This window comes from Chrysochloris asiatica, unplaced genomic scaffold (assembly GCF_000296735.1).
Source record: "Chrysochloris asiatica unplaced genomic scaffold, ChrAsi1.0 scaffold00002, whole genome shotgun sequence".
NCBI lineage: Eukaryota > Metazoa > Chordata > Mammalia > Afrosoricida > Chrysochloridae > Chrysochloris > Chrysochloris asiatica.
This window is the reverse complement of record NW_006408520.1, coordinates 21,145,099-21,156,252: the sequence shown is the minus strand read 5'-3', so window position 1 is coordinate 21,156,252 and position 11,154 is coordinate 21,145,099. Positions and strand designations below refer to the sequence as shown.

The 11,154-nt window shown below is 36.4% G+C and overlaps 1 protein-coding gene across 1 annotated transcript in view; it reads left to right on the top strand.

Moving 5' to 3' along the window:
• BRDT (bromodomain, testis-specific) overlaps positions 1 to 11,154 on the top strand; it is a 113,163-nt gene that overhangs the window by 3,120 nt on the left and 98,889 nt on the right. The window contains exons 2-5 of the mRNA XM_006831058.1: positions 2,234 to 2,371; positions 4,167 to 4,281; positions 5,404 to 5,576; positions 8,008 to 8,361. Of these exons, the coding sequence (XP_006831121.1) occupies positions 2,234 to 2,371; positions 4,167 to 4,281; positions 5,404 to 5,576; positions 8,008 to 8,361 (780 nt within the window). The remainder of the gene's footprint in view (positions 1 to 2,233; positions 2,372 to 4,166; positions 4,282 to 5,403; positions 5,577 to 8,007; positions 8,362 to 11,154) is intronic.

Below are 11,154 nucleotides of genomic sequence, written 5' to 3'. Positions count from 1 at the left end.
TCAGGAAATGGGCTTCCCTTTTCACTCTTCTTCCTGAGAAGTTTCAAGATACTACTGTTGGTCGTTTTGACGTAAGTTAGGATTTAATTTTTGGCTTATTTCCTCTTTTGTCTGCTTGACCTGCTCCACAATCCCTGTTAAGGCCTTTTTTCTAGTTGGAAACAGTTCAGGGTCATCTGTGGTCATTTGGTTTTAATTGGAAACTGTCTCTTTAAATTTTGAGGAGATTTGTGTGCATGCGTAGTAGAACCCTCCGAGGTTGGGGCTGGGCAGCCCACTAGCTCAGGCACTCCTATATTCACCAGAATGGAGGTGTGCAGACAGCAAGGGACCAATGAACAGATACCAAAAGAAAAGAATGTCCACACCTTTATCTCAGCGGGTCTGCCAGGCGTCTGTGGCCGCTCCGATCCTTTCCCCTCGTGGTCTCACCCAGGATGGCGTCTCCTGGAGCAGCTGAGCGTCCCGGACTAGAAAGCAATAGATTTCTTACTTCTGCCACGAATTCCCCCAGCTGTGAGCCTTCCAACCTAAGTATTCCTTTATATGTGCTTCAGAGTTCTGGGACCATCCCCTGAACCTGCTTGGTCAGGTGTTCTGTGTTGTTGTTGGCGAAGCTCTCTGCTATACATCCACCCAATCCGCCATCTTATTTGTTCTCCTGTTTATATTGTTTTAATATAGTCAGTTCATCTGCCTGTATCTATGATGTATTTGTCATTTCTGATTAATGACACCATTTCTACTTTTAGCAAATCTTCCTCAAATTGCACTTTACCTATTCTACAAGCTACCACTTTTAAACTCATATCATCATAACCTAGGGTAACCAGAAGACTGTCAGGAAAACTGAATGGTAACTTAGTTATTACATGTTAAATTAGTAGTTGATATCACTAAAGCACTATTTATACTTATTGCCTGAGTGCTTTTTACCTGTTCTTTAGATTAAGATGCAGGGCTTCCTGTCTTTTGGTAAATATAAATAACCTGGCATATCAGAACTGAAAATCATTTGGCCCACTTAATTACATGAATCCCATAGGATAGCTAGGATATTTTGAGCATTGTTCATTTAATCCTCACTGATCCCATGGTGTAGGTAGTATTATTTCTCCCCATTTTGTAGTTGGGAAGACCAAGACACAAGAAGTTAAATAAGCTGCCCATAGTTACCGTGTTGGTAACAGCTAGGATTCACTCTTTGTAGTTATAAAAGTTTAGGAGGCCAATTCTCAACAAAATAAAGGGAATGTAACAGTATATACTAACTTTCAATGAAACTCAACATAGTGACTGGTAGTACAAATTAACCTTAAAAGCCTCAGGATCTCTCAGAATTCAAAATGACCAATATCATACAGTCCTTTTTTTTTTTTTCATTGTTTGCTATATGCCAAACTTTTTAGTTTTAGGTTCTGAATTACCCAAACCAAATGCTGACACCTAAAGTTGATATCAGTTCTCCCTGTCATGTACATTTGTACCACATGGTGTATAGATCTTTGTTTTAATAATTAATTTATTATATTATAGTTTCTCATTTATACAACAAAATCCTAAAAGCCAGTAACCTAAGGAAAGAAACTGTCTTCACTGTCATGTTTCCCTGTTTAAAGGTTTTATCTTAGCCTAGAATTGTAAATTCAAATGCATTATAATATCACCGCTGTGGGATAATGCACTGGACTGAAAGGTTGGTTTGAACTGCAAGGTAGGTGGTTAAAATTAACCACCAGCTCCTCAGAAACTGTAGACAGAGTCACAATGAGTCGGAGTCGACTTGATGGCACTTAACATCAACAACAAGGACCTTCACAACTCCATTACTTTTATCTCTCTCCATACATGGTGCTGTGTTCTAGACATGAGGAACTTTTACTACTCTCCAAACAGGCCATCCCCTTTTCATGTTTTTTCTTCAAACCCACCAGCCCCTTAATGGGAGAAAAATGAGGATTTCTGTTCTCATAAAGATTTGTAGCAGGGTTGCTTTAAGTCAGAATCGATTCCATGGCAGTGGGTTTGGTTGCAGTTAGTTGGAATCGATTCTGTGACAGTGGATTTCTATTACTGGTTTTAGTTTTCAGAATATGGCTTTTTGAAGGTAGTCATTTGCTCTTGGGTTATAGGTGTATATGTAAGTTCTTAAGTTAGTTTCTTTGTGTACCATGTGCTGTAGGGAATTCACTTGTATTGCTAACATTTAGAATTTCTTTTTCAAAACCTATAGGATTATTATACCATTATAAAAAACCCAATGGATTTAAATACAATTAAGAAGCGCTTGGAACATAAATATTATGTAGAGGCTTCAGAATGCATAGATGATTTCAATACAATGTTCTCAAATTGTTATTTATACAACAAGGTATGTAAATTTTACGTTGTACTTGTTAACTCTGCTGTTCCTACATATGTATAAACAAATGTGCTGATTTCAGATTTTAAGTCTTGATCTGGGTATTTTTTTATGTATTTTAAGGAGAATAATCTTTTTCACTGAATTTTGTTATTTTCACATGTTAAAATTTACTCATTCTGTTTGCTGTGACCTTTCTTCCTGAATAGCTGTAATGGCTTGTTTTGTTGTTAAAAAACAAAATTCCAATGATAGCTGGTTCCTGTGAGTAAAGTGTTATTTTAAAATGTTCTCTACTGTATTACTGACACTTTAGTTCTAAGGTGCATGAAAAACCTTCCTGTATACTGCTCTTGATTAAATTTGCATGATGTGGATCCCTGGCCATACCTCAGAAGTCAAATAAAGTAAACTCTACTATGACATGTAGGGTTGCAATGAACCTGAGTCGACTCAGTGGAAACTAATTTTTGGTGTATGTTTTCTGTTTTATTTAAAATTTCATGACTAAATGATCAAACACATTCTTTGTTATATCCTGATATTAATACTTACATTCATGTTAGTCCATTACCCTATGTTATATAATAATGTCTGGAAATTCCATATTTGGTCTTTGCTTTTGCTCTGATCCATTAAATTATATTTGTATCTTCATTTTCCCCCATATTGTATTCCTATTTCCCAGGGTACTGTATCTTTTTCAGACTGTTCTATGGCATCTAAAAAATGTAAAGTTTAGGAGTCCTCGTGTGGCACTGTAGGATAAGCGCTCGACCATAATATTGGTTTGAACTGCAACATGAGCAGTTCATACTCACCAGCTGCTCCTTGGAAACCCTATACAGTGTTGCTATTAGTCAAACCAAACTCAACTCTAGGGCATTTAGCAACAATAAAAACAACATATCCCATTTAAAGCACTAGGTCATTTTATCATCCATGTAAATGTGAGAAGTCCAAGTATTTGCCATGTAGTTTATTTTATAATCCTGATATGGCATTGTAGGATAAGTACTTAAAACCCAACAGCTGCTCCTCATAAACCTTATGTTTACAGGGTTGCTATGAGTAGGAACCAACTCAGTGGCACTTAACAACAACAAAGCGACACAAGAAATTCGTACTGAAATGTAATAGAATTTTTGGTTGGTTCTCATTGCCACCATATAAAGATTTAAGATGTTAGCCAGTGGGAATTTGTTAAAAATCAGAAGACATGTGAACATCAAAGTACCTTTGACAACTTCATTTTAATTTAAAAAGTCCAAATTGTTCATTCATATTTAACATTTTAAAATGAAGTTGAGAAGTTTTCCTGAGCCTCTACCTTGTCTTTATAAATGCTTTCTGCTTTAGGCTATTACTTTGTAATTTACTTATTTTTTTCTCAGTGGTTAAAATTAAGTAAGAGGAAGACTCCTAAGCAGCTAGTTAAGGATTGACAACGAAATCACATCAAGTTGAATCATAAGATATTTTCATGCCATGAAACAGTTTTAATCTACTTGTGAAGTAGAAATTCTAAGTTCTAATACTTTTCCTTTAACTAGTAGGGTTGGGTTAATTGTTAATCTTCTGGTGCTTAGATGAGTATACTGGATCTTTTCTAGAAGTTGAATGGTAGGGTAGAATTTAAAAAGTGAGTTTCTTCATTATTTCCTAGATTTAGTTTTGATGAGATATGTATGTTACTTCTTCTATTGAGCAGTCTGAATTACAGAAATCTGATACGGTGACCGTAATGTATCATCCTATGGTATGTTAAATATATTTTCTAGCCTATGTTAAATATATTTTCTAGCCTGGAGATGACATTGTTTTAATGGCACAAGCTCTCGAGAAGTTGTTTGTACAGAAATTATCTCAGATGCCACAGGAAGAACGTGTTGTGGGTGGTAAGGAAAGAACGAAGAAAGGTAAGCCAAAATGTAAGCTGTTTCTTTTGTTGAAACACTATAAGTGAGTTTCTCTTATACACTCATGTCCTTCAGTATAGGGTCTAGCTTTAGTACACCACTAGAAAATAGGGCCAACAGGATTTTCTGGTGGGTTGTATCATATGTTTTAGGTTTGAGAGGGAGTGGAGTCAGGAATGACTCTGAGGTATTTGGCCTGAGCAATTAAAAGAGTACAACGCTTTGATTGAAGAATGGAATCTGACTAAGACTTTTAAAGTAATAGATGATTTTAAAATAAATGTGATCCAAATGTCTCAAGTTATGTATGGCATTAGCTGAGAAAATACAGAGCAGAACTTGCATAATTGTTCCTTTGACAGAATTATCTGAAGGACATTGTGATAAGAGGATCATGTTCATATCTGTTGTTCTGTGTCAGCCAGTGATGGATGATATATAACAATTTTGAAGACCATGAATATATGTGTAGAGAATTCTGGAAGCCTCTTATATTAGCATATAGTTTGTCTCCAGAGTATCTGAAATGCTTGCTTGGATCCACAGGTATATGAATTGAGTGTAAGCCAGGCATCTTTTGAATAGAATTAGTGAGGCTACCATTAATAAGAAGTGCAGCCAGAGTGCTCCTTGGAGGTCAGGATGGCTAAGCTTTGTCTCTCCTACTTTGGGCATATTGTCCGGAGGAAACAATCGCTGGAGAAGGATGTCATGCTGGGTAGGGTGGAGGGTCAGAGAAAAAGAGGAAGACCTCCAACGAGATGGATCGGCCAGGTGGCATCATTGATGGACTCGAGTGTGGCAGCGGTAGTGAGGTTGGCCCAGGATCGAACATTGTTTCGTTCTGCTGTGCATGGGCTCGCTATGAGTCGGTTCCGACTCGATGGCACCTGACAACAACAACAACACCATTAATAAACAGGTTTTGAAATCTCCAATGCTGTATGTAAATTGGCTCAAATTGTCAGCATCTATGGGAGGTGTCAAAGAGGAATGGGAGTTTGCTGCGTTCAGCTTGATAAACAGATTAATTAAGTGAATTAAAAGAGAATAATAGAGAAAATGATGTTAGTTTTATGCTTTACTCACTCAAATGTTTGACTCTGGTTCAAATTTTATTAGGCACACAACAGAATATAGTAGTTTCTTCTGTTAAAGAAAAACCATTCCCCAAAGCACCAGAAAAATTATTTAAGCAGCAAATGATTCCTTCTGCATTTCCTGATATGTCTATTTCACCTTTAATCATGACACAAGGAGCTCCATTCAACTTTACTTCACAGACAGTGGCCCAAGTAAGTTTACTGTGGTTTTTAAATCATTGGTTCCTGGAAAATTCCAACATAAGTTTAAATGTTGTGATATCTGTAACTCCTTTTAGATTGATATGAAAAGTGGTCTTGACAGCTATTATCTATACATTGTGTTAACAGTGACATAGGATACTAACCAAATTTTAGGGATTTGTAGAATTTGAAGCATTTAAGTAAATATGTTTGTAGTATTAATATCAGAAGTTGTCAGACTACATTATTTTCTTGTTAAAATCTATACTTTGCTATCAACAACTGAATAAATAAACAAATGTGGTACATACATACAATGGCATATAGTAAATGATAAAGAATAATGACTTTAAAATAATGATAAGGTCTATGAAAAACTTGACAGCACTTAACAACAGCAAGGTCTATGAAATATAGCAGATTAATTTGTAGGACATTATGCTGAGTTAAATAAATCCATCACAAAAGGACAAATAGTTTAGGATAACATGTTTATAAAAAGTCAAGAATAAGTTTATACACAATTCTTTGATAATTACCAGAGATGGGAGAGGGTGGGAAGGAGAATCGCTATCTAGGTAGCAGTGGTTGGTGGTTACATGCCGTGGAGTCGATTCTGACTCATAGCGACCCTATATAGGGTTTCCAAGGCTGTAAATCTTTATGGGAGCAGGAAGCCTTATCTTTCTCCTCTAGAACCACGGGTAGTTTCAAACTGCTCACCTTGAGATTAGCAGTCCGGCTTGTAACCACTACACTTGTAACATTACGCATGTTAATTTGGTAAAAGGCGTAAGACAGTACACAATATGGGAAAGTCACCCCAACATGACCAAGGTAAATGAAGACACTGTGAGACATAAGCAGGAATAAAGGACAACAGTGCTAAATTCCATATCACATACGATTCTGTGACAACTAAAAAATTTGAGTGTTACTTAGTAGGTATGTATGCTCTACAAGTTAGGGAGGGCATATGGAAGTACATGTGGATGCCTGTATAGGTATGGTTGTGGGCATTTGTATATACATATTTCTGTGTGCAGCATATATATTCTTATATATAATAGAGTACGTAGGTGGCAGAGTTAAAGTGGCAAATTCATACACCTTGTGGGACTCAGTTTCTGGGATCAAAGACTAAGGACCATAGTCTCAGGAGCATTTTGTTCAACTGACACGCATAGTTCATAAAGGTAATGTTTTATATTCTAATTTGGTGAGCAGCATCTGCAGTCTTAAAAGTTTATTAGTGGCCATCAAAGATAAAACTGTTGATTTCCTGTCTGGAGCAAAGGAAATGAAGGAAAGCAAAGACTCAAGGAATTAATTAATCCTCAAGACTAATGACCCACACAAACCACAACCTCTTCTAGCTCGAGATCAGAAAAACTAAATGGTGCCCAGCAACGTTTATGCAACCAACCTCTCTGACCAGGGACACAATAGGTCCCAGTTAGAATGGGAGAGAAACATAGAACAAAAATTGATTTAAAATTTAAAAAGGTCAGACTTAATGGTCTGATAGAGACTGAAGGAATTTCTGAGCCTGTCATCCTAAGACACCCTGTTAACCTGGAACTAAAACATCTCCCAGAGGTTACCTTTCAGTCAGATAATAAATTGGCCTAGAAAATCAGCAAAGACACCCATGAGAAACATGTTCTTTAGAGCACTCAAATATACAAGACCACATGGGCCTTGTTTGTCCAATAGCCAAGATGAGAAAGCAAGGAGGGACAGGGAAACTGGAGGGATGAGAAACCGGAAAGGCAGGGTGGAAATGAAGAAACTATTGACACAGTGTGAGTAGTTAGCAAATAATGTCACAGGAAGACGCTGTTGAATCGGACACTAATTTGCTATGTAAGCTTTCACCTAAAATGCAATGAAATGTTTTTGTTTTGTTTTTAACCAAAAAAAAAAAAAGCTACAAAGAAGAAATTATTTACCCTAACTGCTTTCAGTTAATTCAGAAACTTTTTTGATATAATCATGATTTTTCCTCTTACATTTCATTGGTTTTTCAAGGGTTTGTACAAGACAGTTCATTAGGGTATGGAAAGAAAATACTAAAATTATTCATTTTACGTATTAAACAGAAATTAGCCTTGGTGGCCCAGTAATTAACCAAAAGGTTTGAGTTTTTGAAGCCACCAGTTGCTCTGGGGGAGAAAGATGTGACAATCTGCTTGCAAAAAATGTACAGCCTTAGAAACCCTAAGTTCTGTCCTGTATGAGTTGGATTTAACTCAGTGTCAATGAGTGTTGTTTTTTTTTTGGTTTCATACTTAATGAGATGGGCAATGGTGTGTGTAAATTATATATAGACTTGACATAGGTAATACTTTTTTTTTTAAGTGATAGGTTAATGATAAAAATATATTTCTCTGAATATCACCTTAATTATTATTTTTGTTGTTGAATGGTTTTGTTTCAGGTTACAAAGGGTGTGAAGAGGAAAGCAGATACAACAACGCCTACAGCTTCAGAAGTTAAAGCAAATAGTGAATCTTTCCCAACTCTTACAGAAAACAAGATGGCGAAAATGCCATCCATAAAAGAAAATGTGCTGAAGAATGTTTTCCCAGATTCTCAGCAACAATATAACTTTGTGAAGAGTGTTAAAGTAACCGAGCAATTAAAACAGTGTAGTGAGATTCTTGAAGAAATGCTTGCAAAGAAACACTCACCATATGCATGGCCCTTTTATAAACCTGTTGATGTTAATGCTTTGGGACTCCATAACTATTATGATATTGTCAAAAATCCAATGGATCTTGGAACTATTAAGGTAAGTGTTATCTTAATAGGAGAAACTTATTTTCTTGATTATAAAAGTAACATCTTTGTTATAAAGAAATTAGAAAATTCAGAAGATAAAGAAAATAATTAAAATCACCAATAGTCATACCAACTGGAGTATATCATTGGTAACTTCTTAAACTATATCTTTATTCTCTTCTATTTAAACATATCCATGGTTCTTTTTGAGCTTCAATATGTTATACAATTCTATGCCCTGCAGTTTTACTTACAGTGAATATTTTATTGTTAACGAATTTGGTTTGAACCAAAGGTTAGCGGTTCAAGCTCACCAGCCACTCCTTGGAAACACTTTACAGGGTCACTGTGGGTCAGAACAAACTTAATGGCACATAACAACTTTCTTAATATTTTTAAATAATTGCCTAATTCTAATATAATTTTTTTGTTAAGATGTTTATGCAATCTTTAATCCCTTTCCTCCCTTTCTTTTTCTTAACTTCAGCTGGATTGATAAGCTTTCTATATGGCTTATTTGGAAGTTCCAAGTTATTGGAAAATATGTAATATGCATTATGATTTTAAGGGAAGCTACTAGCTAGCGTAGGAGCTCTGGTAGCGTAGTGGTTACGAATTGGGCTGCTAACCTCAAAGTCAGCAGTTCGAAACTACCAGTTGTACTACAGGAGAAAGATGAGGCTTTCTGCTCCCATAAAGATTTACAACCTCGGAAACCCTGTACAGAGTTGCTATGAGTCGGAACCGATTCCACAGCACATAACCACCATCACCACTAACAGAACAGAACTGTTGTTAGGTGCCACTGAGTCAGATCTGACTCACAGCAACCCTGTGCACAACATAATGAAACACTGCTCTGTCTTGCACCGTCCTCATGATTGTTGTTATGCTTGAGCCCATTGCTGTTTCCACTGTGCCAGTCCATCTTGTTGGGATGTCTTTCTTCTTTTTCACTGACCTCTACTTTACCAAGCATGATGTCCTTCTCCAGGAACTGTTCCCTCCTGATAATGTGTCTGAAGTGTTAGAGATGAAATGTTACCATCCTGACCTTACAAACATTCTGACTGTACGTAATTCCAAGACAGATTTGTTCATTTGTCTGGTAGTTGATGGTACTTCAATATTCTTCTCCAACAACGTAACTCAAATGCATCAATTCTTATACAGTCTTGCTTATTCATTGTCCAAGTTTCACATGAATATGAGGTGAATGAAAATAACCATGTCTTCGGTCAGGAGTACCTTAGACCTCAAATCTTGTGCAGTAGATTTGCCTGATGCAATATGTCATTTGATTTCTTGGGAGCTGCTTCCATGAGTGTTGATTGTGGATCCGAGCAAAATGAAGTCTGACAGCTTCAATATTTTCTTCATTTATGATGATGTTATTTATTGGTCCATTGGTGAGGATTGTTTTGTTTACAATGAGGTCCAGTCCATACTGAAGGCTGTATGCTCTTTGATCTACAAGTAAGTATCCTCTTTGTTTCCAGAAAGCAAGGTTGTATCACCTGCATATCGCCGATTATTAATAGGTCTTCCTCCTATTCTCATGCCATGTTCTTCCTCATATAAACCAGCTTCTCAGGTTATTTGCTCAGAATATAGATTAAATAAGTATGGTAAAAGAATACAACCCTGGCTAATCCTTTCCTGGTTTTAAACCATTCAGTATCCCTTTGCTCTGTTCTAATAATAACTGTCCCTTGGTCTGTGTATAGATTCCTCATGAGCACAATTAACATGTTCTAGTCAATAAAGCACAAATAAACATCTTTCTCATATTTTCTGCTTTCAGCCAAGATCCATGTAATGTTAGCAACGATACCCCTAGTTGCGTGTTCTCTTCTGAAACCATTTTGAATTTTTGGCAGTTCTTTGTTGATGTACTATTGTAGCTATTTTTAAATCAGCTTCAGCAAAATTTTATATCCATGTGATATTAATAGTATTGTTTGATGATTTCCACATCTCATTGGGTCACCTTTCTTTGGAATGAACACAAATATAGATCTCTTCCAATCAGTTGGCCCAAGTAGTTGTCTTCCAAATTTCTTGGCATAAATGAGTGAGTTCTTCCAGTGCTTCATTAGTTTGTTGAAAAATTTCAGTTTGTATTCCATCAATTCTTGGAGCCTTGTTTTTCATCAGTGCTTTCAGTGCCTCTTGGACTTCTTCCTTCAGCACCATCTTCTTGAGCATATGCTACTTGTTGCCTTATAATGATTGAATATCAATCATATTTTGGTACAGTGACCCTTCTTTTGATGCTTTCTGCATCATGCAACATTTTCTCCATAGAATCTTTCATTATTGTAAGTCAAGACTTGAAGTTTTTTATTCCATTCCCTTAGATTTAGAAATGCCGATTGTGTTCTTTTGGGCTTTCTAACAGCAAGTCTTTGCACATTTGATTACAGTACTTAATTTGGTGTTATCAAACTGCCCTTTGAAATTTTCTGTTCAGCTCTTTGAATTACTCATTTCTTCAGTTTAGCATAGCTTCTTCTGACATCCATTTTGGTCTCGTCTTTCATCCCTGCATTTTAAATGAGCACTGTTCCTGATGTCATCCCATAACACTTGTGGTCTTGAGTCATTAGTGTCTAATGCATCAAATCTATTCTTGAGATGGTCTCAAAATTCAGGTGGGATATATATGTACAAGGTCATATTTTTACTCTTCATAGCAGGGTTGACTTTGGCAAAATCCCTTAGCTTCTGTTTATCCTGGAATGTTTTGATGACACCATCGTATTTGATTGACAGCTTTGCTGGGTAGAGGATTCTTGGGTGG